Here is a 24,025-nt window from a genome sequence, read left to right on the forward strand (position 1 = left end):
GCGTTGAGTGGCAGCAGGATTGGGAGTCCACCTCAATTCTGCCCCTCGCCATTGGTTTGCACAGGCACGTTTCCCATCATAGCCACTGCGTCGTCGAGCTGGTTTGCAAGCACATGAATCATGCAGCCATAATAGGCGTCACGGCAAACTTTGTAACATAGAAAGCTGTCTTCCGTTGCTCTTGGGCCATGGCAAACTGTGTTAAGTTTGAAGGAAGAGAAAGATTTTCAACGCGGCAACTAGTAGATTAGTTCATGACAATGATCCAGATGTTTGATATTACTTTGAAGTCTAAAGCTCCCTTCTTTCTAGTTCTACCAGCAAACACATGCATTGCTGCTAACACAATGCTACTAGAAACGTTAGTCCTGGCACCGTATCTCCATCATTTCAGTGCGCTTGACTCCAGCTTCGAGCACCTGCACAAGTGGTGGCACACTGCACAACCAAGTTTCGTCATCTTTTACCTTGCCCACTTCGGTGAAATGGTCGGCCCAATGCAGCTCTTATCACAGGGTTTCGTAGGAAATAATTCCTCTCATCTCGCCACCTTGATGCCACAGCGCTTCCATGAAGGAGGAACAGGTTCCTTGCCGAGGACACGAATCACTTTTCGAATGTAGCAAACAACCCTAAACTAGCCATAGAGTTTTTCGAACTTCTAACAGCCGCTGCCGGACAGTTTCTCACATTTTCTCATGGTATACACCCTTCATGTCAGCAACAAGGACGGTCGACTCCTCATCTGGGTCCGCGGCCAACAAGGCCGCTGCCGCACTTACAATGTTGTTGTCCCTTTCCCTCATAACGATTTGGAACTCTTCCAGCGATAAACTGGACACTATGAGGAGATCCTCAGGTTGGATCTCGGCCTCCACCACCTCCAGTTTTTGAGATGTAAGCCGCTACCAAAGAAAATAAGAATAAGAAATAATCAACTGTGTTCTACCATACCCTGAAGTGACTGCCTCCAACAAGTGCTACCAGAAAAGTAGGTCCACTCACGGCTATGTGACTTCCCTTGAGTACTATTACATTTGAGTGCAACTCTGGAAGCCACTCATTATCCTGTCAAACACCAAAACATGATCACCAAAATTCCTTTTTTTTTATTGTGCCAATGCTTTCATCTTCATCGTCTGAGTCTGAGTCTCCCTCATTTTTTCTTTCCTCTTTCAATCTTTTCTTCTCTTCCTCAACTTGAATGAGTTCTTGAATTCTTGCTCGAATACCCAGCTTAACTCTGCAACCCACAAGCACACTGCTAGGCACAAACACAATACTACCTGCTGAAAAGAGTCTCTATGGCTTGTGCAACAGTGATGCCACTTGTAAGAGTTTTTTCGTAATAGTTGTTGAACATCTCCAACCGATACAACGCAAGATCTGGGGCCCCTGCATGAATCTCGCGCTTCGATCAGCCTTGTGCGGGTCAAAAAAGAGCTGACTTACATGAATGCCTGGTCCCTCGATGGCCTTCTGACACGATGAAGTGGATCGGCTCGCCATTAACTATTACCTTTTGAAACAGAGTCTACAACACCAAAAATTGGAATTTAAGCAGAGCACAAGAAAAAACTTACAAGATAAGACGCCACAAGTTTATCTACTCGAGCAAAGACGATGCCATCATGGTGCACTTGTGGCCCAAAGCAGCCTGGTTGAGAGTAGAAGCGCTCTCCCCTCGTCACCATAAGCTCTTAATTAGGGCTTCTAAAAAAGGGCGTGGTTTAATAACTCTTAACAATAATGTTTTGTAGCGACCACCAAGTTTTGCCGCTTCTAGCACGATCGTCTGGCTTTCACTGCACCATAGTGAGCTGATTTGCTCCACAGAGTACATCGTAGGCGTGACGTTACCAGATGAAACATGGAAACCCATAGAAAGCTGCTAAGTTTGGGGGACACCGCCAGTCTGGTGCTGAGGCCGAGCTGAGCAACTAGTAGATGAATTCATGACAATGATCCAACTGGGATGTTGGATATTATTTTAAATTCTACCGTGCCAAAGCTAGTTCTATACACTCTTGCTACTAAGACAACGTTACGCTTGTGATCCACTCGGTGCCTGCATTCCAAGCTGTAACCCAGAAATTTGCACTCGACGCTCTTGGCATCAAGCTTTCTTCTCACCTGACCCGGGACATGAGCCCAAGCCTCGCAGCCGAAGATGCGCCAGTGTGCCATATAGGGCTTCCGTCCACACACCAATGATATCTGTGGTCCCATGCAGACGCTTGGACGAGGTTGGTTATCGATATTTTCCTGACATTTATCAATGATTTTTCTCGCTATACGGTGGTGTATTTTCTACGCCTCAATTCTGAAGCGGTACCGCATTTTCTCAAGTTCACAGCTGTAGGCAAGACACAAACTGGGCAGGGTTTGAAACGGCTCAGGTGTGACAGGGGCATCAGGTGAATTCAATCGAGTTTCCCAAGAGGCTGATACATATTGTTCGAGAATTTCACAGCGGCGTATATTCCGGTTGTGCGGAGAGGAAGAATCGCACTCTGCACGAACAGGTTAGTGGCTTACCCAATTCTTTTTGGATCAGCCTGGCTAACTATGTCCAAAATCAGTTCTGCCATGCGGCTGACCAGCTCCATCTTCTCACTACCACACGGAGCATTGTCTTTAGTGTTTTCACTTTCCATTCCTACAGGGTCAGGTGACAATGGATACTTGCGACCGGTGTTTCAACTTGAACAGGCCACGAGATGTCATTGGGTTGACCATCCTTTCCATGGTCACCAAGGTGGGCAAGGCCAAAGATGATCAAGTGCAGGTGCTTGAAGCTGGTGAGCTTTGCTCAGCTCAGTCTCGCAGCCTACCTCCTCCAGAAACTGTGGGAGCTTCTTCATCTGTGGGAGATCCTCCTGACGAGCTTCTAGTGGGCTCTGTCTCCATCATCCTCCTGCTGCCCTGGTTCCTCCAGTGGTGAATGCCGCCCCTATTCCTCCCCTGGATCCCGTTCCTCCGGGTCGTGCTAGGGTTGACGCGGACTCCACGCCGCTCTGACCGCCAGAGGAAGACCAATTCGCCTCATTCGTTTTCACTGTTGGAGAACGTCCTATCCCAGCTCTTACGGTCAAGCCATGGGATTCTCCAGAAGCAAAATTCGGACGAGATGCGTTCGCGGAGGAAGAATAGCACTCCCGTGCTGGTTTCGTCTATTCCTGCCGGGTGTTTTCTTTGAAAGCACACCCTGATGGCACCACTCGTTTCAAGTCACGACTGGTTACAAAAGGAGTCCCTGCAATCCACGAGACTTTTGCATGCAGCAGGGTTACGTATTGCTCTGCAATCTGTATAGCGTGGGATTCAAGCGAAGCCAGTCTGCATCCAATTCGGCCCACCAGATTTCACCATCCTAAGCTTACAGTTGACAACGTATCCCAGCAGCAGTGAATTCCGCGAAACCACGTCTCGGCTCGGCATCTTGTGGAAAACTTTTCGAGCTTCCACCATACTTTCGCAGCGGGTCTACCAGGGAATTTGTCCGAGAGAAAGCCACACTTCACAGACTCCGAGTGGACTTCCTGGACAGCGCCGGCCTTTCTTGTGATAATTCTTTCTGCTCCGCCAGGCTCGCACAAGCCATGAGGGCAGCGACGAGCGTCTGGAACGCACATTCACGTTGCATGAGCGAGAAGAGCATCAAAGCCATAGACTCTGGAATGAAACTCTCAACTTCATGGACAATTCATGAGTATATTATAGAAGATCATCTTGGTCAACACAGTTTTCCATATTCCTCTGGCCACTATCCCAGAACTGGAGACGCTGAGGCATATCGAAAACCACACGTCGCATGCAAATCCACCGGAGTGATCGAACATCCCAACCCTTGGCGAATATTCGGCCTCCATGTTGCTTAGTTTAGGGCAAAGCCGCGGTAGAAGTTTCCACATGTTTGCCAGCGAGTCTTGGTTTTGTCTATGCGGTGTTTGATAGAATAGTTATTGATAGACTGGACTTTTCAAAAGCTAGAGATTGACGAGCCCACATAACACACACATACACACACACAAACGCGCACGGGTGGAAATCCCTTTGGCCGTCAATGTGGATTACGCGCGAGATGCTCCGAAACCGCGTCTTTGGCTCGGCTCGGCTCTCTCTCATGTAAGTAGAGCGTCACTACTCGGGATGGGAATTTGACAAAGGGCGAGGAGAGCTCAAATGTGGATCTGGATGCGTGGATTTATAGAGTGGACTCGTGAGCAGCAAAATTTCTCCACCGCAGGCTTTACAGATTGTCTCTCTTTCTAGGGGTTGGAAAATTAGGTAGAGGATTGCGAGCTGGGAAGGTGAAAAGGAGCGAAAAGGAAAGACACACACACACACACCCATCGCCAATCAATCAATCAATCAAGATCTAGTTCTTACTCGAAAAGGCCAGGCAGGGAAGCTAGAACAGGGGGCCACTCCACGAATTCCCATCTGGGCTCGCGAGATAGGATCGATTCGTTGCGACCCACGTCGCCAAATCCCTCGATCCGCCGACCCAAGTCGCACATTCCCCCAATCTCGGATGTTCTGCTAGATGGGTCTCTTGCCGGTGCTCGTCTACTACGCCTCGGTCTCGCGATCGGGCGGGCGGGCGCTCGCGGAGTACAAGAACCGCTCCTCCTCGCGCGACCTCGCGCCCGTCGTCGTGGAATGCCTCGAGCAGATGCCGCCACTCCACAGCCGATTCACGCTCACCATCAAGCGCCGGATCTTCTCGTGCCTCATGGAGGGCGCCTTCACGTACTGCTGCATCGTGGACGAGGCGCTGGGCAAGAGCGACGCTTTCGCATTCCTGGAAGCCATGCGAGACGAATTCGTCGCGTTTCTCGACTCGCGGGGCCTCCGCAGCGACGGCGAGGGATTGGAGTCCTTCGCGTCGGCCATCAACAAGGAATTCGGCGCCACCATCAAGGTTCTCACGTTGCCCCTCATTGGAGTGCCGCAGAAGGAGATCGATAGCTTGAGAGCTCAGGCCAGTCCGCGCGGCTCGTCCGTACCACCGGCGGCGCCCTCCGTACCATACCGCGCGGATGAGGGCGCCGCGATGACCGACCCGTTGTACAGCGGTAGCGAGCGGTCCGACGGCGGGCCCGAGATGGGGAGGTCGGGTAGCCGAGCTGTCCGCTCGTCACGGCACAAGAGGATGAATGGAAACCTTCACCAGCAGCAGCAGCAGGAGCCCATCCAAGTCCAGCATTTGCTAGCGAATGGTATCGGAGGTGACGAGGAGGATGGTGGCGATGATCGAGGTGGCCGGATCGAGGTGGTGGTGGATCAACCGGGTAACAGCAGCTTCAATGTGACCGCTCCGGCTGGCAACGCGAGGAACAACGAGGCCGGCGACTTGTATCCCCACAGCAAGAGCTTTAGCATCCGGGAGGCCGAGAACAAATGGTGGAGGACTGTCAAGTTGGTGCTGCTGGTGGACGTAGCGGTGTGCATTCTTTTGTTTGTCATCTGGCTGGGAATTTGCCGGGGTTTCGAGTGCGTCCGGTGAGATGAGCTCTTGCTGCAAACAAATACCACTGGATCAGATAAACGAGCACAGTGGAGAGAAAGAACAAAAACAAAAACGAGTTTTACCTGTCAAGGGAGCGATGACGACGAACTTGTTTGTTAAGCTTGTCATCAACTCGGTGGACGGGGCGAACGGATGAACAGCAAGTCAGCTCCATGGTGCGTAGTGTACAAAATTATTCCTTGCACAGCCGGCTGCTGGCTTTTTGCCAGAGTTTTCTTCGGTGGGTTGAGCTGGTCCGGTCTCGGGTCCAAGTTCTCTTTTTGGTTTTTCTTTTCGTAGTGTAGCACGATTCTTTTGAGGGAATTTTAGTCGGTCGATCCGGCTGGCTGTTGGGCACGACCTGGTTGAAACATATCTCGTTTGAACAAGCTCTGGTCGACGTAATAACAGTAGCCAGAAGTTGAATAGAAGAGCTGGTCTGTCGTGCCGGAAAGTCTTTGTTTATCCTCTCCCTCTTTCGACGCCTTCAAATGGCTGACCATGAGCATGTGAGGCGCCATAAGTTTGCGAAAAGGATGATCATCAGACCTTAGATCAGGCGGCATAAACTCCTCGCTGCCTGATTTGTTTCGTCTGGTGGTTTTATGGTGATGTATTGATGATGGATGAATGACAGGTGTGCTCCAATCGATCGCTATCATCCTCGAGCATTGCCACGACAATGCATTCACGTTGCATGACTGATATATAACTTAACCTTCTCTTACACTGATCATCTTCTGTCTGTGCAGCCTCTGCACAAAAAGCGAGCTCTGGATGAGTCGAGATGTCACGGGAATATAAAAAACAAAGAAAAGCGAAATGGTCGTACCAGCATCACAGATTGTGCACGGGTTGTGTGATTTGCTCTCTCGAAAATGATTCCACTTGTCATGCAGCAACAAAATGATTTTCCTTTTACTTTAGTGTTGAGACACAGATACAAATCAGTCAATCAATCGAAATCACGCTAGTGTGCTGTTACAATCTATAGCCGAACGCTCGGATGGAGAAATTTGCGAGCGAGCGAAGCGAGAGAATGTCAATTGCGTGAGCTCAGTTGTCAGACAGAAGCATATAGTGGGACTAGGTGGGCCGAGAAAGCAAAGAGCGAGGGAGGCATACAACTCTCTGAAAACTTTACCAAAATGCATAGACAGTCAACCAGCCTACACTCAAGCCCGCAACCACCACTAGATCTAAAGCTTAAGAAATTCTAGATTTCACCATCCACAAATGGTAGTTTATGTGTCGTGGTGGTCCAGAACTTCCTGTAGCTCTTTCCGCCAGTGGACTAATCCGAAGTTTAGGAAGAAAAACAATACCTGAGTTAAGGCAGTAGCTTCCATTTTCCCAGATGTGTCCAAGAACCAGCCAGACGCAAACAGCTTGCCAACCAGCCTGTGCAACAAACACCCTTATTAAAATCGCAAAGAAAGAGTGAAGACACCAGGATAAAAAAGAAAGACGAAGCTTTACCAAGTTGCGCTTTGTTTTGTGATCTGCCAGCGGGATTAGTGCGGCAGTGCTGCATTGAAAAAAGGAGTCCTAACCAAAACGCTTTGAACTGTTCAAAAACTTCAAAGCTTACCAAACGAATCTGTCCAGCTTTTGTAGTATGTAGTGCTCACCACTGCACGATCGATCGTCGTTGATGGGAGCCATGCTTCCTCGGATTCGCTTTGGATCACTGTTTTGATTCTAAACAAAGACGTGTGCGTAACAAGCGAGGAGGGACCCCCCCTCCCGAAAAGAAAACAGCAACACCCTGGAAAGCACCGCATGCTTCCTATGACAAAAATCTCGCTTCTCCCTCAGCGAAGAAAAGAAGAAAAACTCGTGAAAGTTTCTCGCTTTCCTACCATCCACCAACAAAAGAAAAAAAACGTATATGAGAAGTCGGATCGAGAAGAACTAGTTAGCGTAGACAAATGGTGTGCTTACCGCGACAAGAGTGGAAGTTAAGACGTAGCTCCAGCTGTGGGCCTCCTCTCCTTGATCACCAGGAATCGTGGCAACAATGCTAAGTGTAGTGAGCTCGAAGCAGCTCGAAAGAAATGGCCTACCTCCTCGTCTCGCGTCCTCCATAAAGGAAGAGGACAACGCAAAACTCGAGCTCTTTGACATCTCACCAGCAAGAGCAGCACCAGCACTACCTTCGAATTTAAGTCCTTGCTCTCGCAGTCACAGTCTGGTAGCTAGCGCGTACATTTTCAGATACTTTTCCATCGCATCATCATGCCTGGAAGAAAACACCACAACAAAAAACAATCGCATAAGCTCAGAGAGCTTTGCAGAGCGTTAGAACCGCGTTAGTCGAGGAGAGTAAAAGCAAATCCAGAGAGAGCAACTAAAACGCAATGAGATTATTCACAAACCAGTGGCCACTGAGAGAGATAGTTTTTTTTCTCCAAGAAATGGGGAGTAGCAAGCAACGCTCTCTCCTCTTGGCAAACTTTTTACAACTTGAGCCTCGAAAAAATACAGGATACCGAGAGCAGGAATCCAGTCTTATTTTGTGGCATACCCCCAGCGTTTCTCCTGTCTATCCATGAAGATAGATAGCATTTTCTACACACGCGTCCTGCTGCTGCTGCTTGAGTTCCTGAGAATGCTACCAAAGGAACTCTTCCGCTTATGCCAGAGTGATGTCTGTCCACTGTCCATCCTTTTTTTTTTTTCTTTTTTCTTTCCCAGAGTGCCGATCCACCATCTTTCCCTGCTTCTTTTTATGTTTTCCTGGTTCTTTTTCTTCTTCTCCTGCTGCAAATCCCGGGGAAGAATCGCTGAGGAGTAACTCCAGCCTGCTCTTCTACAGCCCTCTAAAAAAATATGAAGCGGCCTAGCGCTTGTGCACCTGTAATTACATTTGCGATGAACCATCACTTGAGTAGTGAGAAGAGGAGCCTGCGAACTTCAAAGGAGTGATCACCACCATCTGTGTCTTCGCAGCGTCGGTCGATCGGAAGAATTGCAAGATCATTGTAAACTGCAACTGCAACCTTGAGAAGAGAAAAATCCAACCCCGGTTCCAACTCTGCTGGACGAGCTCGAGAACTTTAAATTCCAAAACGAAGTGACCTTGATGATGTTGCTCACTCCCCCGCTCAAGGATGACACGTACTACCAACCAATGCATTTAATTGGAGATTCTCCACTAAAATTTGCGGACCAGTTGCTGTTGTGTCCTGCAAAGAAGCCCAGCGAAGTGATTAAAGTTGAGATGCTGCATTGTCAAAAAGAGCTAACCACCAACTTACCTTACCCCAGGTCCCCTGACTAAAAATGTAGCAACTGGCGAATGCTTTGCGTGATGCCAAATCCTGCAGCCACCAGACCGAAAATAAAATCAAAACTCCACATCGAAAGTTCACGGGAAAGCTTTTAGAACTTACCGCTTTGTTTTGATCTCGTCTCAAACAGCCCTCTCCCACGCTTGCTCTTCGGGCTGCCAGCACCGCGTACAACCTCCTTGGGATCCTTGGTCTCTGCTGGTGGTATCGTCAGAACTTTGCTGATGCCTTGTATGGAGATGTGGCCATCTGTGAAGATATCGTGATCGTAAAGTAGCGCGCCACTTTCCCCCTCACCAAACTGGACAGTTCCATCTGTTTCCTTGGCGTGGATCGTATGCGGCTGCCATAGCGTGAGGAACTTCACCTTCTCAAACCTTCTCACCGCGTTGTAGAGACTCTCCTCGGTCTGGTACTCCGTGAGGACATGGTACATGAGAATCGCCTCCAATCCCCCGGGGGCGTTGAGCTGCTCGGTGGTGAGATGGTCCATGGCATGATCGTTGGGCGCCAAGAGCGTCAATCTGTGCCCCTCGTTCACCAGCTTGGCCATGTCCCAGGCAAACGATGTCAAATTCACCAGTAGCTCCGCCATCTCGCTGTAACCCCCAAAATTCGCCAATGTCGATACGAAGTCGTCCACGTCTTCCCAAGTGTAGACCCGGTGCTTGCCGGAAGATGGTCCCGGAGCTGGGGCCGGGGCGACCTCGGGGGCGTAAGCAAACTCGAGTGGTAGTGGCGACTCGGCGGCCTCGAGGAAATCCTGGAACTCCTTGCTCATCTCCGCCAGACTCGCCCCCAGTGGATCAAACTCTGGCGATGCCTGTGGCAGTAGTGCATTCGCGCTGCTGCCCAGCTTCTTCACCGAGAACGCCTCCTGGACCGATCTGGGCACCAGCAATCCATTCACCCCGTGGACGACTCCATCCTTCTTGTTGATATCATTGGGGCTGGTCACCTCGGACAGCTCCACCCGGTTGATCCCGCGGTGGGAATGGATGCGCACGGTCTCCGTGGAGAGTGTTCTCACCGTCCGGTTGCTCCAATCTTCCGACATTATCTTCCCGGGGACGATGTGGTGCTTGAGAACCTGGCGCAAGTGCTTGATGTTCCCGGGCTCGAGGAGGAAATGCTTGAATTCGCTGTCCACCTGTTGCTCCATGTAAGCGTTCCTGGGAGCGAAGATTGTGATGCTGCCCTTCCCTACGACTTTCTCCAGCGGCTCCAGCATCCCTGCGTGCCCCATGAGCTCCATGAGCTCCGTGTACTGGGATTCCATGAGCGCCGCCAGGACGGAGCTGGAGCTGGAACCCTTGGACGAGATTTTGGGCAAAGAATCCCCGGAGGAGGAGGAATGTGGAATGGAGGACGAGATTACCGTGCTAGGATCTGCTCGCGGACGATTCAACGGCGATCTTGGGCCTAGATCTGGGCTGGCCTGCTTCTTGTGCGTATTCCGCGACGAAATCTCGCGATCGTGCACGGCGCGCGATGGGATCGCTGGCGCCGCGCGCAATGCTGGAGTCGTGATCATCCACAGAAGCAAGAACAATCGCCAATCCATGGCTGCGTGCTGCCGATCTATCGAAATCTATGCGTGAGGTGCTCCACCTTGCCCTGCCTTGCTCGTCGATGGCGCGCCTATACTACCTCTATACTTGACGTCTCTAGCTCCGTCTCATTAACAGTTGCCGTCTGTCCGATCTGCCACGTGGGCCCATCGCAGCCGTTGCCGGCCGTGAAGGTTCGATTCCGGCTGGTGCGGGGGACCTTTCGTTTCAAGCCAAGGGTCAAGATCGATGCATCTGCTCTGGTGGCCAAATCATAGCCGTCAAACCCACGCACACGCTTTCGTCCAGCTGGCCGCTTACTCCCATCCGACGGACTAGATCCTGCCAGCCTGGACGGCTGTTAATATCGTTAAGTAAGAAATGTAAAAATTGTGGCGCGTAAGCAACTCTTTCTGTTTCGCGGCAAAAACACTAAAAAATTTCATCCCCACGCGGTAAAAATCTCGTCCCCAACTTGCTCCAAAATTTTCACCTTGCGGCTCTTACAGTCCACATGAATCCTCTGCAACGCTTCGTGCCAGGACCGGATTCAAGAAAAAAAAACACATTTACTCCACACCGGTTTGGATAAAACGGCGTGGCGTCCGCCAGCGAACAATTGCCTCTCCACCAACCATGCAGTCGGACAGCATTCCATAAATTTTACCAGAATCCTATGGTTGGGTAAAACCCAAGGCATCAAGCGGCGAATATTCTGATTTAAATGGTTGAATCTCCGTCCAGGCTGTGCAGCACAGCACTGCGCCCACTTTAATCCAGGAAATTCTTTTTGGGAGCATCTAAAGCATGGAAAGCTGGATCGACGGCCCGGATTGCCCGATGCGGGAGTGTCGGTGGAAGAGTTTGTCGAGAAGACCATCGCCAAACAGTTGAACTGCGTCTAGCTTTGCCGTGCAATGTGCTCGTAAAAGAAACGAGTGACGGTGCCAGTCCAACCAGGGAAGATTCGAAGGATCTAGCAATGGGGGAATATTCATCTCGTACAAGAGAATGTGAGTGCATATTCTTGTCGTACAAGGGACCATGCCCGCCACCTTTAAGGCCACGTTGTAAACTCGAAAACTTTGGCGACGATCTCGAGTCCTGTGGGGATTTGCGACGCAAAGAGGAGGAGATTTGCAACGTTGAGCGCGATGTGAAGATTTCTGGCGGTCTCGTTGCCCTTTTGCATCGCCGGGACGAGCGAGGCGGCGAGAGCCCACAGCACAGTGATCGCTGCGAAGAGAAAACGAGGAAGGAAAATCGATCGATCAAATGGCAGTGTGCTTAGACGAGAGAAGCTTACCAGCGCCGCTAAACAAATGAGGCCCCGGGAAGAGCTTCCCAGAGCGAAACCACGTATTGACGCAGCCACCCACGGCTTCGGTCACTCCAAATCCCAGGAGGATGGATCCAGCGTTGAAATGCCTGTCGCGAAATCCACCCTTGACGAGTTCTTTCCTTACCTGGAATTGGAAAGCAACAAGAAACCAACCAAGTCAGAAAGAAAAAAAGCGACAACCATAGAAATCCAAGGCTTGATGTCACTGTTACGTACCTCGGTGAGTTTCTCGATCTTTCGCTCGATCTCCGAGGGCGGAGAGTTCTCCTCTCGGGGCTTGACTTGCTTCTTGAGCTCCGTGACCTCCGCTTGGATGGTTCTCACTTGTCTCCATTGCCACCCCAAGTAGCCAGCCCAGATCGTGTAGGCAAACAATCCTCCCATGACGATCGGGTGAAGTAGAGCGAACGAGCGTCCTTCCAGGATGCCAAATTGTCCATCCACAGCCAAAGCAGCCTAGGAAGCAAAAAAGCTCTCCAAGTTAGAACGAACCAAGAACAAAGATGGAAGGCTAATCTCTCGAGAACTTCCAAGGAATTCTTACCTCTGGAAGGAAGAGCACGGGAGCAGCGGTCGCGGCCGACGAGACGATCGACCACCAGCATCGTCCACTTGAGAACAAATCCCTGTTGTGTTCTTGGCGTTCTTGGCGATCGGCACGATCAATCCCCTGCCCCGCATTCCCGCTGCCGCCATACCTGCATTGAATCCCACGCCGTGGACATCGCCCCAGCCCGCGAGGAGGAAGCACCAAGAGTAGCGAGCCGCCGCTCAACACCGCCATAGCTGCGATGATCCTCCCCTCCGCTCCACTCGTTGCCCAAATCGCTCCGGATTAGCTTAGCGCCGTGCTTAGCCGTGAGAGATTCCATGTGGCGGGCACGCGCCTCGCGGCGATCGATCGCGCCACGGATGGAAGAACCCTAAAATCCGATCAATAGTATAGACAATAGGAAAAATTTACACGAGAGATTTCGCGGTTGATCGAGGATCTTTCACTGCAATCGCCGGATCCACTGCGAGGTCGACGACAGCGACAATTCGTGGAGCTCGTTGAGAATCCAGTCCTCGCCAGTGTGCCCGCCAAGAACCACCGCTCTCGTTCCTCCGACGAAGCAGGTGCTATGCCCCCACGCAAACTTTGGCTTCTGTCCTGGAACGTTGAGCATCCTCCAAGTCGGCTTCTCCTCGCTGGGATCCAGCAGATAGATCTGCGACGCCGAGTGGAGCCCCGCGATGGATCCACCAAAGATGAGGATCCTGCCACCGGGAAGAGTCACCGCGACGTGATCCAGCCGCGGCGGCGGCGTGGTTCCTCCGATGTTTGCTCCACCTGGTAGTGTGCTCCCTGTCACGTACTTCCAAGTCGGCTCCTCCTCTCCAAGATCGATCGTGAAAGCGTCGCTGGAGCGGAACCTCAGCGGCCCGCTCTTGGCCAGACCACCGAAGAGAAGGATCTTCCGACCACCGTAGGCACTGAGAGAGTGTCCGAGCCGCGATGGTGGCGTCCAAGCCACCGGGATCTCCCTCCACATCGGCTTCTCTTTCGAGATGTCGAGCATGTAAGTGTCGCTGAGCAGCACCCCCGAGTCGGCACATCCGCCATACACGACCAGCTGCGTGCCATCCAGCGTACACGAGCTGTGCCACGAACGAGGAACCGGGGGCCCGACTCCGGCTACTTCTCTCCAGCTCGGCTGCTTGGCGTCCAAGTCGAGCACGAACACATCGTTGAGGAGTCCCTGCCTGCCGCATCCGCCGAAGACCACCAGCCAGGATCCATTGAGGCACGAGAGTGTGTGTCCCCATCTCCCCGGAGGAGCCGAGCCAACGTCGACGTGCCGCCACTCGGGACAAGCAGCGCTCAAGTCGAGCACGAAGGTGTCGTTCATCGGCTGCATGTTGACGCCTTCGCCTCCGAACAGTACCACCTTGTTCCCGACCGCGCAAGCGCTGAAGTTACACCGCGATGGCTCCACCGCCCCGCCAACTTTGAGCTTCCTCCACGCTGCGGCTTCCAGCGTCGTCAGCTCCCTGGCCAGCTTTCCCCAGTCTATGCTTCTTGGATTGTGGACTCGCTCGAGCACCGCGGTCGTCTCTCGGCCCCAGGCATTGCGGCAAACCAGCCTCCACAAGTCGGTGTTCTTGGTCATCTCGTTGAATCGCCGGCACACCAGAGCGACCGAGGAGACGTCCCTTGGAGTGAGCTGCGCGAGGATTTTCTGTACCAGGACCTCGTCGCTGAGTCTCAAGATCCCACACCTGTCTTTGGAAGACTGTCCCGGGCCGACTGGCGACGAGGCGTACGAGTAGCCATCGTCGAGCAAATGCCTTCTTACGAGCCAATGTTGCGAGGACTGGTTTCTCCAGAGAGGTGGCGGAAGAGGGCCGAGGTCGAGCTTTACTTCCGAGAAGGATTGTATCCCGATGATGTGAGTGATCCTTCCATCTTCCCCACGTATCGGTTTGAGGCAGAGCTTGTTCATCAGCGGGGTTCCATCTTTGCGGAAGTTGAGAAGCTCCCCCCAGAATTCGATGCCTTCTCCCACGCATCGCCTTATCTCGGTCACAGTCGCGGAGTCGACGAGAGGATGCCTTCTTTGCGCGAAAGGACCTCTAAACTGGAGAAACCGGCTGCCAAGAGTCCAAAACGTTTTCTTTCGAGCACGAGAAGAAGAAAAATCGAGAAAAGCTTACCAGTTTCTTCCAAGAACTTCCTCGGCTTTGTAACCAGTGATAAACTCGAAAATGTTGTTCACGTAGATTATCGGGAAATCGACATCCAGCGCGTCCGTGACAACCACACTGCAAGGCCCGAGCATTTCCAGGCGCTGGAACACCGACGCGTCGAATCCAAAGAGCGATAGATTTGGAGCCGTGGTGTTGTGTGCCTCGAATTGGAATCCAGCATCGGCGTCGCCATAGCTCCCCAAGCTGCTGCTATTGTCGCTGTCTAATTCCACATCCACATCCATCGGCTTACCTCACAGGCCTAGACCCCCGCCGGGACGAGATTGCAATTGCGATGCGCCATAGCCAGGAAGCTCCCGGCCATAAACCCTAGCCTGGGAAACGCACACCACACCACACTTCACTGGCTACAGTGGAGGAGCGAGATATTTTTTTGGCGCCAAGGACGAACCGTGTCGCAATCTCAGCCGTCCGATTTTAAAAAATTTGCGAAAAAGAGAAAAGGGGAGAGAGAAAAGTCTAAAAGGTGAAAGCAAACGAGCAACAAAATCTACACTATTTGCGAAAAAAAGGACAATCCATTTAAAAGGTAAAAGGAAGGAGCAACAAAATTTACAGTGTTTGCAGTGAACCATATAACTATGGATTCTAGTTGTTACCATTCTTACCGCCGGCATGACCATGGTGACCACTGCCACCGCCGCCTCCTCCCCAGCCACCGCCGCCACCGCCACCGCCACGGCCGCCGCCGTGGCCGCCCCATCCGCCACCACCACGGCCGCCACCCCACCCTCCGCCACCACCGTGACCACCCCATCCACCGCCACCGCCACATCCGTGATGTCCACACCCGCCGCCACCCCACTGCGCGGTGGTCTTGCCACCATGCTCGTCCCGCGCCTCCTCGCGAGTAGCGGTGGTGGCGGTACTAGCGCTCTTGGAGTTGGAGCTCTCCTCTTTGGCGAGCGCGGAGATGGAGGAGCTAACGAGCAAGACTAGAAGAAGGAAGACTAGCCCCATTCGCGGAAAGGAGAAGGAAGCCATGGCTGGTGCTAGAGAAGAGTGTGGAGCGTCTCGGGGTTTTAAAGGGCCCTGGAACTTTCCCGCGAGGGTGATGGTCGATTTCCATCCCGGGAAAGTTTGGGTCAACTATGGTCAATTCAGTCAACTCTCGCCACATAGCCTGGTGTGCATCTGTCTTGTCTCTAAATAAGAGCCTTGGACGTTGGGCTTGGATTATGGATCTAAGTTAAGAGTCTTCAAATCCAAGTAGTTTTTCCATGGAGTTGTGGTTTTGTGCACGATCACCACCACCATTGTACCACGGAACTCTCTATTTGGAAGAAAGGCTCGATTTTCTTCAAGTTTCCATGAGAATATATAAAGATCCTTGCATTCCTTTGCCTCAAACCCATCCTTCACCCATCCATCTCTCTTCTCTTCGTAGCAATGGCTTCTCGTCGTTGCAATCTCTCCATAAGTTTGGCGCTCTTTGGAATCCTCCTGATCACTGGTTCCACTTCCACGCTTGCTTGAGTGCTCAAGGAAAAGGAAGATGGTGGCAAGCTTAATCCATGGAGGCTGGGGTCACCACCGTCACGACACGACTACTGGTGTTGGCAATGTAGATCATGGTGACAATACTACGACTGGCTGGCATGATCACGGGTGCCACCATGGTCACGATTGTAACACTGGCAATGGTGATGATACTACGGATAGCCATGGGGGCCATGATTCTACTACTGGCAATGTGGATCATGGTAACGATACTATGACTGGCTGGCATGGCCATGGTGGTCACAGGGGTTATCACAGTCACGATTCTACTATTGGCAATGTAAATGGCTGGCATGGTCACGGTGGTCACGTCCCAACGTTGGTCACAATTCCACCACTGGCGGTGGCATGGTCATGGATGTCATGGTCGTGCTACTGCCAACGTTGTTACCACTGGCACCTTGGATGGCTGGCATGATCAATGGTCATGATTGTGCTACTGCCAACGTGGCTATCACTGGCACCGTGGATGGCTGGCATGGTCACGATTGTAACGCAGACGGCTGGCATGGCCACGGTGGTCACCACCACGATTCTACTACTGGCAATGTAGACGGCTGGCACGGCCACAGTGGTCATGGAGGTCACCATGGTCACGATACCACTGCTGGGTACCACGGGGGCCACCATGGTACCGGTAACAGTAACTAGAAGCTCTATCCTGTTGTGCATAGAGCTAATCCAAATGAATAAATGAGTGAAAACCCTGGTGTGTTGATCAGCATGGAAATTCGTTAGCGTGTTTGTCTTTTGAGATTTTCCTGGGTCAGGTTCTCTTCTTCGCCGTGATCTTACTCTTGCGATTCAAAGCACGGGAAGCCGGCTGGGAGCTCAAGCCGCGGTTCCTTGCACAGGCGTTGCGTGGTCAAGGCGAGCGAGTAGCCAAGCGCTCGAGCAACCGGCATAGCGACTGCGTTTCCAACTTGGATGTACCTGTGGTCGAAGGGAGTGATACTGATCCCGCAAGAGAAAATCACACTTACCTCTCCTTTACACTTCCTGTGAGCTTATACCAGTCGGGAAAGCCTTGCAGGCGAGCGTTCTCCCGGACTGTTAGCACTCTATCCTGCGTCGGGTGCAACATTCTCTGGAAAAGCACGCGCATTTCGATTGAGGAGACTAAACTTTTTATAAAGCTCACATGGTTGTGCGGCTCAGCTCGTGTGATTACTGTTGGTACAGTCTCGTCCCACCACATCCTCGCAAATGGCCTAGAGTTTTCAAAATATTGGTATGGTTTCAAACACACAGCAAGACTTACTTGAGTGATCTCCCTTTAATGAAAGAGATCGCATAGTCCGGTATCTAGGAAAGGAAACGAGAGGTGAGAGCAAATATCAGACTTAAAATTACCAGTGGTTTTCCAGACGGCAAATACTCTCTTTCCACCGTCAAATCCAGCGTTACTGAATTGTCGTCCTTGATTTTCAGTCCACCTAAATCTCGAAAATTGGCTCCCTGAACAGCGCATTTGTCTTGCAAGTAGCAGATGAAATACGAACCAATTACCTTCCGTTTTGGTATTCTACAAGCTCGTTGGTAATCGTCGTCGTTTAGTCGTAATGGCCGGTGATCATGCACCGTTGAATTCATCGCCCGGGGTCCCCGACCGTAAAATACTGTAAAATCTCGAAGTAGCAAACGTTTGTTGCAAGTTTCAGAAAATAGAGCCTCACCATCTCTGGCGCTTCTAATACGTGTTTGGAATTCGGTTTTCGGCCCGTCTCTATACGGGATCTCGTCCCTTGTCTCACAATTTTTCACCTGGAGCAAGAAAGACTTTCAGAAAACGTAGAAGTTTTTGACAAAGACTTACAGGAGGCAGATCAGATATGGAATCTCCTAGAAACAGTGCTTTCTCAAGTTGCCGCTCGCCAATGTGCTTTACAACGTTCCGCTGCACAACCACGTCACAATAGTAAAAAAGGTGTTTCAACAACAAGCCAAGGCCCCTTACTGAAAATTGGTTGGGAACATTTCCTTTGTAAATTGCATCGTGCGATGGAAGAGGAAATGCTGGTAGCATCTGTGAAAAGACGTTATCAAGCCGCAAAACTAGATAAAGTAAAGCATACTTCCGACGGAGCCGCGCCCCAGAGAAACACACGCATCCTAAACTGTGGTAGTCCATACGATCCAGCAGCCATCATACCAAGTTTTGCCTGGAGAATCAAGGAATTAACAAGCCCCACAAAAAACAAAGGAAAACGAACCTGGTAACGCATATCCACTAGGCGGAACATGGCATACCTGCCAAGAAGGCCTTGCTGGAATTTCAATATATCGACAACGTTCTCCATCAAAACGAACTTCGGCCTCAAGAAACCTACGATGTCCATGAAAATAACCATCTGACGATTACGAGGGCAAGTAAGAGGAGCCTCAGTGTTTCGAAAACGATTGTATCCACTGGCCCCTTGGCAAGGAGGGCCTCCGCACACCATGTCAACGTCTCCCTGGTCGTGACAAAACCTTACAAACTGCAAGCGATAAAATATCCACTTTACCGGCAGAGGCAAGATACGACGTCTCCTTCCTTCCAGTACAAAGTCACGAATACGTTCTTGGCAGGAGCTGCAAGAAGCGGCCTATGATAGTGCGCCACCGAAAAAACATACTACTTACTCAAGGTGATCTACAGGTTCCCAGGTATCGTGATCACTAGTATAGCCTTTCCAGCGTACCTGCATGACGAAGTGTTCGTTACATCCGACAGAAAACCTTTGCCCACCTTGAACTCAAGTCGTCTTTTGATTGGCTTCTCAGGCATTTTGGACGACGTGTCTGGCTTTTTTGGCTTCTGAATCCCTGCCATGCGAATATCAACTACCTGCTGAACTTCGTATTCATCAGCGGCATATTCATCTGCGCCAAGCGTGTTGCTATCAGGGCTACTCGCGTTTGAATTGTCATCCGCTACATGCCCTTCGTATTTCGTACAGAGCTTTTGCCACTCTTTCAGTAAAAGGAGAAAACATTCGGCGTCCTCGTTGCGGACCTATACAAGGAAGAAAACTGAGTGAAGTAATTACCTTCATTTTCAGTAAAATGCACCTCGGTTTCTGGATGATTATACTTCATGCTGTTGCATGCGTGTTCATTGTAATCTACGGCCCATTTCTACATGCACAAACAGATATTACCAGAAGTCGCGATACAATCCACTACACTTACAGTTACAAGATTGACACCTCCCAATGCCGCTCCCATAGACAGCCCCGTTGACATGGCCCCACAACCGCAGTACAAATCCAGCAATATCAATTCCGGCTTGATAGTATCGCTGCATCTAGTTACAGCAGTCTGAAAACTGGAACTCGCGTCTTCAAGAGCATCGCTATCTGAGGTTGCCAGTTTACGTAGAAAAAACAAAAACATTACCTGAGGGCACCTTGTAAAACGTCGAGAAGTCACCAGTATAACCCATGTCAAAATAGTAATCGCAACTTTGTTTGATCTTTTTTTTCGAAAATGCATCCTGTAAAAGCTTCAATTAGCAGCGGTCAAGCATCTCGTAAAGGCTTACCATAACCGGCGCGTATGACACTTTTACTTTTTTAATGATACACTCTATCATGTTGTCATCCTCATCGTCTGACAGAAACACCCTTTTATTGTCAAGGTGAACATCGTCGAGATCTCCTATGGCCTGCAGAGAACATTTACAATCCGGGTATCCGCAGAGACGCAAACATACCGTATCAGAAAATCGGAAAAACCATTGAACCCGAAACCAGTTTTCCTGGTTAGCTGTTTTGAAAAACTCAAGCACCTTCCCAAGGTACTCCGCGTCGTCACCCTGTAACTGGTTGATTACAAAGAAGCTGCAAATGAAAGACTGTACCTCTAACGCAACGCAATCGCCAACTTTGTAATGCTTCCCGTCGACCACAGCTTCCTCGTAATGTTCCACGCATTTTTGAGAGCCGGCTCCTGCACTCTGCTGCGTCTAGCAGGTCAGACAAAGATGCAACCACTTAAAAAGCCTTTACCTTGTCATACCGATTAGGCCACTGCCTCTTAGCTCGAGCAGCAGGAATTGGCTTGCCAACAAAGTGGGCCTTGACAGCGAGCTTATGACCCTTTCTGGGACACGCGACGAGAGCCGCGGAAGGAGAGTCCTCCTCGTCATCGTCGTCGGACTCCACAAGGATAGGCTCTTGAGCAAAGTCGTCATCGTCCGGTGAAGGAGGTGGTGGGAGTGGTTGCTTCTTTGGGCCGAAACTCTTCCTGGGCTTGGGCTTGGGCTTGGGGTTTGGTCCAGGATCCTTACGTTGGACAGACTTTCCAGCCTTCTTGTCAACCTTCTTTCCAATATCTTCTTCACGCACCACTGCCGAAGGACTCAATTGATCCTCTTCCGACGAATCCAAAACCACAATGCAGTCACCACTGGGACGTTGTGGACATGGGTCTTCCTTCGCAGCAACATCTTCTTCCTTCACGGTGCCAGAAGAAGTGGCACTTGCTCGTCGAGGCCCAGATTTTTTTCTAGACCTCGCACTACCTGTGCCAACCTTGGCCATAGAGGCTGGAGTTTCTTCCCTCGACCCCATGCCTTCTGGGGATGGATCCCGGAGCTCGTTTTGTATGTCTTTCATGGCTCTTCGATTCACATCCTCCAGAGAGATTCGTTTAAGCTTCCTGGGCTTGGATGGCTGTTGGGACCTCTCGGGTGACACAGTAGCAGCGGAAGCGGTGACGGCCGGGGTAGCGAGTTTCCTCTTCCTGGATTTAACCCGCGTTGCGACGCTCCGCTGCTCGGCTGGAGGAGAGAAGACTTTCCCGCTAGCGTCGTCGTCGTCATCGGAGGAGCTGAGCACGATGGCGTCCACGAAATCGTCATTGTCGCTGCGAATGACACTAGCAGCAGCAGTCATCGCCGCTGCCTGCAAACCCTACCTCCAAGCGCCACAGCCTCCGGCCAGTAGAAAGAAAACTTTCTCCAGCTACCAAGCACCTGGATCCATCGCCGCAGGAGCTCCCCTCTCTTCCGCCCGCGCTGGAGCCCTAGCCTAGCGCGCGCCACTGCTCCTCCCGCCCATCGCTAAGATTTCGAATTGTCAGTGCCACCAAATCTTGCCCGTCCATTTCCCGTACACCATCGGAGCCGTCGAATTTATGCTGACGTGTACTCATGTAAGTGGCGACACGTCATGACAATGCCACGTCACGTTGATGATTTAGGGTTTATGGCCTCCTCTATTAGGCGGGCAACCACGAAGTGGTTGTCCCCGGTGCTGGAATGCGGCGGCGTCGATGCGATCCGCGAGGCCGTGGATCTGCTAGAGCAATCTGGCGCCGCCGGCGGCAGTGGAGATCTAGAGCAGCTCATTCGCCGCTGCGCGGGCGCCAAGGCGCTGGAGGAAGGCCGGAGGATCCACCGGTGGATGGATTCAGGTACGCTGGACAGGCCTAGATTTCTCTCCAATCTCCTTGTGGACATGTATGGCAAATGCGGCAGCTTGGTGGAAGCTAAGCGCGTGTTTGATGCCATGCAGCACAAGAATGTCTTCTCTTGGACGATGCTCATGGCTGGATTTGTGCAGAGCGGGCGTGGAGTGGAGGCGATCCAGCTCTTCCACCTGATGTGCCAAGAAGGGGAGCTCCCTGACCGAGTAGCGCTGCTCAAGTTCATCGATTCGTGTGGAGCCGCCAGGGCACTCTCGCAAGGAAGAGGTATTCACTCGCTACTCTCAGATCACACGGAGTTTGCGACGGACGTGATGATCAACAATAGCTTGATCAGCATGTATGGGAAGTTCCAGGAGCTAGAAGAGGCGAAGCTCGTCTTCGATGCAATGAGAAGGCGCGACATCGTCTCCTGGAACGCCATGATCGCGGCATACGCACAGAATGGGTATAACAGGCAGGCTGTGGAGATCTTCGACGAGCTGGAGAGACAGGGAGGGGTGATGCCGGATAGAGTGACTTTCATCAGCACGCTGGATGCTTGTGCTGGGCTTGACGAGGAGGAAGGCTTGGCTAGAGGCAGGGACGTCCACTCCAAGATCAACGAGTTCCGGCTGGATGTAGATGGATCTCTCGCGACAACTCTCGTCAACATGTATGGGAGGTGTGGAAGTTTTGCCGAGGCCAAGGCCATCTTTGACAAGATGAAGAGGAGGGACTTGATATGCTGGAACTCCATGCTGAGCATCTACGTCAACTGTGGCCTCGCGAGATCGGCCATCCAGCTCTTCCAGGAGATGGATCAGTGCGGCGTGCTTCCGGCCAACATGACGTTCGTCGCTGCTCTAGACGCTTGCTCCAGCTTGGAAGCTCTCAAGCTGGGGAGAGAGATCCACTCGGCTGCTGCTTCGTGCGGCATGGATTCGGACTTGGTCACCGCCAACGCCATCATCAACATGTATGGCAAGTGTGGAAGCATCGGGGAGGCCTTTGCCATGTTTACGAGGATGCCGGAGAAGAACGTTATCAGCTGGAGCACGATGATCGCGGCCTTTTGCCAGAACGAGCTTGCGGACGAGGCCCTCCTCTTCTTCAAGCTCATGCAACAGGAAGGGATGGAGCTGGACAGGATAACTTACGTCAGTGTTCTAGACGCCTACACCAGCGTGGGAGCTCTGGAGCTCGGCAAAGCTCTTCACGTCAGGATCGTCTACGCGGGGCTGGACACTTCCATCGTTGTTGGCAACACACTCGTCAACATGTATGGCAAGTGTGGAAGCCCCGACGATGCCAGGGACGTGTTTGACAGCATGGTGGAGAAGAATGTGGTCTCCTGGAACGCGATGCTAGCAGCTTACGGCCAGAACGGAAGATCGAGAGAAGCTCTGGCCTTGTTCGACAGCATGGACGTGAAGCCGGACAGGATCACATTTATAAGCGTGCTGGACGCCTGTGCCAGTGCTGCAGCAGGGGACCGAGGGAAGCAAATCCACGCTACGGTGAACTCCACGGCTCTGGGACTGGACGCTGGCATCCAGAACGCGCTCGTTCACATGTATGGCAAGTGCGGCAACTTGGCAGAAGCTCGGCGGATCTTCGACTACATGGACTCCAAGAGCGTCGTCTCGTGGACGTCGATGATGACCAGCTACGCCCAGAACGGCCTCGTCAAGGAATCGCTCCGGCTAGCGCTGCAAATGAAGCTGGAAGGCATGAGGCCGAACGACATCACCTTCGTCACCATCCTCTACTGTTGCAGCCACTCTGGGAAGTTCAAGGACGCCGTGAGCCACTTCGTGGAGATGAGGCAGGACTTCGGCATCACTCCCAGGGAGGCACACTTTGGATGCTTGATCGACATGCTTGGGCGGTCCGGGAAGCTCGAAGAGGCCGAGGAGCTGATACAAGCCATGCCGATTCCAGCCGACGCTGTGCTCTGGACATCGCTGCTCTGCGCCTGTGTGACGCACAAGGACGAAGATCGAGCTGCCCGAGCGGCGGAGGAGGCGTTCCAGCGAGAGCCCAAGTGTGCCGCGGCCTACATCATGCTCTCCAACCTCTACGCGGCGCTCAAGAAGTGGGACGAGGCTGCCAAGGTGAGGAAGAGGATGGAGCAAGCCGGGGTGAGGAAGCAGGCTGGGCGGAGCTGGATCGAGATCGACAAACAGGTGCACGAGTTCGTGGCCGGGGACTCGATCCATCCGGACAAGTCTCGCATCTTCAAGACGCTGCAGAGGCTGATGTCGGAGATGAGGATCAAGGGGTACGAGCCGGATCGAAAGGTGGTGATCCACAGCATGGAAGAGGAGGAGAAGGACGAGGTGCTGTTCTATCACAGCGAGAAGCTGGCGGTGGCGTTTGGGATTGCCAGCACGCCACCCAGGACGCCGCTGTGCATCGTCGAGAACTTGCGAGTGTGCTCCGACTGCCACTCGGCAATCAAGTTCATTAGCGGCGTCGAGGGAAGAAGGATCACGGTCCGGGACAGCAACCGGTTTCACCACTTCGATCGTGGCGAGTGCTCTTGTGGGGACTACTGGTAACATTAAGATGGTGTAGAATATGCCAGGAATAGTTTAGCACAGTAAATCAGTTTTATCAATTAAAATATTCATTACAGTTAAGCAACAATTTAAAAAATATTACCATAACTAGATGATCA

At 51.9% G+C, this 24,025-nt stretch overlaps 7 protein-coding genes across 12 annotated transcripts; 2 read left to right on the forward strand and 5 right to left on the reverse strand.

Moving 5' to 3' along the window:
* The first annotated feature begins 4,549 nt into the window (after window positions 1-4,549).
* On the forward strand, window positions 4,550-5,672 carry LOC9659156. Its single transcript, XM_024664599.1, has 2 exons — window positions 4,550-5,449; window positions 5,550-5,672. Exons 1-2 carry the CDS (start codon window positions 4,550-4,552, stop codon window positions 5,670-5,672), a joined length of 1,023 nt encoding a protein of 340 aa, XP_024520367.1.
* A 605-nt stretch (window positions 5,673-6,277) lies between these two features.
* Window positions 6,278-7,759, reverse strand: LOC112342546. 2 transcript variants are annotated; one of them, XM_024664558.1, is made up of 5 exons: window positions 7,460-7,759; window positions 7,107-7,373; window positions 6,995-7,043; window positions 6,841-6,916; window positions 6,278-6,402 (listed from the first exon to the last, which is right to left on the reverse strand). In XM_024664558.1, the coding sequence occupies exons 2-5, from the start codon at window positions 7,178-7,180 to the stop codon at window positions 6,353-6,355; spliced, it is 249 nt and encodes an 82-aa protein (XP_024520326.1). In that variant the 5' UTR covers window positions 7,181-7,373; window positions 7,460-7,759; the 3' UTR covers window positions 6,278-6,352. The 2 variants fall into 2 exon arrangements, with proteins under 2 accessions (XP_024520326.1, XP_024520325.1); XM_024664557.1 differs by lacking the exon at window positions 6,278-6,402 and having other exon boundaries at window positions 6,410-6,916.
* Window positions 7,760-7,881: 122 nt separating this feature from the next.
* On the reverse strand, window positions 7,882-10,514 carry LOC9658559 (fasciclin-like arabinogalactan protein 17). The gene is made up of 3 exons (XM_002990808.2): window positions 8,911-10,514; window positions 8,776-8,838; window positions 7,882-8,703 (listed from the first exon to the last, which is right to left on the reverse strand). The coding sequence occupies exons 1-2, from the start codon at window positions 10,370-10,372 to the stop codon at window positions 8,795-8,797; spliced, it is 1,506 nt and encodes a 501-aa protein (XP_002990854.2). The 5' UTR covers window positions 10,373-10,514; the 3' UTR covers window positions 7,882-8,703; window positions 8,776-8,794.
* A 539-nt stretch (window positions 10,515-11,053) lies between these two features.
* LOC9659157 lies at window positions 11,054-12,580 on the reverse strand. Its single transcript, XM_002990809.2, has 4 exons — window positions 12,245-12,580; window positions 11,917-12,156; window positions 11,665-11,824; window positions 11,054-11,594 (listed from the first exon to the last, which is right to left on the reverse strand). Exons 1-4 carry the CDS (start codon window positions 12,482-12,484, stop codon window positions 11,416-11,418), a joined length of 819 nt encoding a protein of 272 aa, XP_002990855.2. The 5' UTR covers window positions 12,485-12,580; the 3' UTR covers window positions 11,054-11,415.
* A 38-nt stretch (window positions 12,581-12,618) lies between these two features.
* LOC9659158 (adagio protein 1) lies at window positions 12,619-14,775 on the reverse strand. Its single transcript, XM_002990810.2, has 2 exons — window positions 14,398-14,775; window positions 12,619-14,334 (listed from the first exon to the last, which is right to left on the reverse strand). Exons 1-2 carry the CDS (start codon window positions 14,673-14,675, stop codon window positions 12,696-12,698), a joined length of 1,917 nt encoding a protein of 638 aa, XP_002990856.2. The 5' UTR covers window positions 14,676-14,775; the 3' UTR covers window positions 12,619-12,695.
* Window positions 14,776-16,641: 1,866 nt separating this feature from the next.
* LOC9659433 (DNA (cytosine-5)-methyltransferase 3) lies at window positions 16,642-21,002 on the reverse strand. Of its 4 annotated transcripts, none has more exons than XM_024664550.1 (20): window positions 19,944-21,002; window positions 19,796-19,891; window positions 19,649-19,750; window positions 19,478-19,600; window positions 19,333-19,429; window positions 19,126-19,274; window positions 19,006-19,071; window positions 18,683-18,949; window positions 18,577-18,635; window positions 18,459-18,525; window positions 18,165-18,407; window positions 18,027-18,113; window positions 17,909-17,977; window positions 17,768-17,848; window positions 17,461-17,715; window positions 17,305-17,409; window positions 17,213-17,256; window positions 17,093-17,162; window positions 16,935-17,038; window positions 16,642-16,884 (listed from the first exon to the last, which is right to left on the reverse strand). In XM_024664550.1, the coding sequence occupies exons 1-20, from the start codon at window positions 20,829-20,831 to the stop codon at window positions 16,743-16,745; spliced, it is 3,114 nt and encodes a 1,037-aa protein (XP_024520318.1). In that variant the 5' UTR covers window positions 20,832-21,002; the 3' UTR covers window positions 16,642-16,742. The 4 variants fall into 4 exon arrangements, with proteins under 4 accessions (XP_024520318.1, XP_024520317.1, XP_024520319.1 ...); XM_024664549.1 differs by having other exon boundaries at window positions 19,796-19,894; XM_024664551.1 differs by having other exon boundaries at window positions 17,461-17,570; window positions 17,628-17,715; window positions 19,649-19,894.
* Window positions 21,003-21,154: 152 nt separating this feature from the next.
* On the forward strand, window positions 21,155-23,987 carry LOC9659434 (pentatricopeptide repeat-containing protein At4g21065). Of its 2 annotated transcripts, XM_024664553.1 has the most exons (2): window positions 21,155-21,351; window positions 21,501-23,987. In XM_024664553.1, exon 2 carries the CDS (start codon window positions 21,540-21,542, stop codon window positions 23,904-23,906), a length of 2,367 nt encoding a protein of 788 aa, XP_024520321.1. In that variant the 5' UTR covers window positions 21,155-21,351; window positions 21,501-21,539; the 3' UTR covers window positions 23,907-23,987. The 2 variants fall into 2 exon arrangements, with proteins under 2 accessions (XP_024520321.1, XP_024520320.1); XM_024664552.1 differs by having other exon boundaries at window positions 21,155-23,987.
* Window positions 23,988-24,025: the final 38 nt, after the last annotated feature.

Source organism: Selaginella moellendorffii, unplaced genomic scaffold, assembly GCF_000143415.4.
Source record: "Selaginella moellendorffii unplaced genomic scaffold, v1.0 SELMOscaffold_112, whole genome shotgun sequence".
Taxonomy (NCBI): Eukaryota; Viridiplantae; Streptophyta; class Lycopodiopsida; order Selaginellales; family Selaginellaceae; genus Selaginella; species Selaginella moellendorffii.

Excerpts from the sequence above, each read along its gene's own strand:
- LOC9659156 (XM_024664599.1), top strand. The coding sequence starts at position 4,550 with ATGGGTCTCTTGCCGGTGCTCGTCTACTACGCCTCGGTCTCGCGATCG. Across the intron at positions 5,450-5,549 it reads TGCTGCTGGTGGACGTAGCG|ATAAACGAGCACAGTGGAGA; the intron begins GTGTGCATTCTT and ends CCACTGGATCAG.
- LOC112342546 (XM_024664557.1), bottom strand. The coding sequence starts at position 7,180 with ATGGCTCCCATCAACGACGATCGATCGTGCAGTGGTGAGCACTACATA. Across the intron at positions 7,044-7,106 it reads AAGCTGGACAGATTCGTTTG|CACTGCCGCACTAATCCCGC; the intron begins GTAAGCTTTGAA and ends TTTTCAATGCAG. Across the intron at positions 6,917-6,994 it reads ACAAAACAAAGCGCAACTTG|GCTGGTTGGCAAGCTGTTTG; the intron begins GTAAAGCTTCGT and ends TTTGTTGCACAG.
- LOC9658559 (XM_002990808.2), bottom strand. The coding sequence starts at position 10,372 with ATGGATTGGCGATTGTTCTTGCTTCTGTGGATGATCACGACTCCAGCA. Across the intron at positions 8,839-8,910 it reads GACGAGATCAAAACAAAGCG|GATTTGGCATCACGCAAAGC; the intron begins GTAAGTTCTAAA and ends TGGTGGCTGCAG.
- LOC9659157 (XM_002990809.2), bottom strand. The coding sequence starts at position 12,484 with ATGGCGGTGTTGAGCGGCGGCTCGCTACTCTTGGTGCTTCCTCCTCGC. Across the intron at positions 12,157-12,244 it reads CCGTGCTCTTCCTTCCAGAG|GCTGCTTTGGCTGTGGATGG; the intron begins GTAAGAATTCCT and ends TTTGCTTCCTAG. Across the intron at positions 11,595-11,664 it reads TCATTTGTTTAGCGGCGCTG|CGATCACTGTGCTGTGGGCT; the intron begins GTAAGCTTCTCT and ends TTCTCTTCGCAG.
- LOC9659158 (XM_002990810.2), bottom strand. The coding sequence starts at position 14,675 with ATGGATGTGGATGTGGAATTAGACAGCGACAATAGCAGCAGCTTGGGG. Across the intron at positions 14,335-14,397 it reads GAAGTTCTTGGAAGAAACTG|CCGGTTTCTCCAGTTTAGAG; the intron begins GTAAGCTTTTCT and ends GACTCTTGGCAG.
- LOC9659433 (XM_024664548.1), bottom strand. The coding sequence starts at position 20,831 with ATGACTGCTGCTGCTAGTGTCATTCGCAGCGACAATGACGATTTCGTG. Across the intron at positions 19,601-19,648 it reads TTTTCCGATTTTCTGATACG|GCCATAGGAGATCTCGACGA; the intron begins GTATGTTTGCGT and ends TGTTCTCTGCAG. Across the intron at positions 17,410-17,460 it reads GTAGAATACCAAAACGGAAG|GGAGCCAATTTTCGAGATTT; the intron begins GTAATTGGTTCG and ends TGCGCTGTTCAG.
- LOC9659434 (XM_024664552.1), top strand. The coding sequence starts at position 21,342 with ATGGATTCAGGTACGCTGGACAGGCCTAGATTTCTCTCCAATCTCCTT.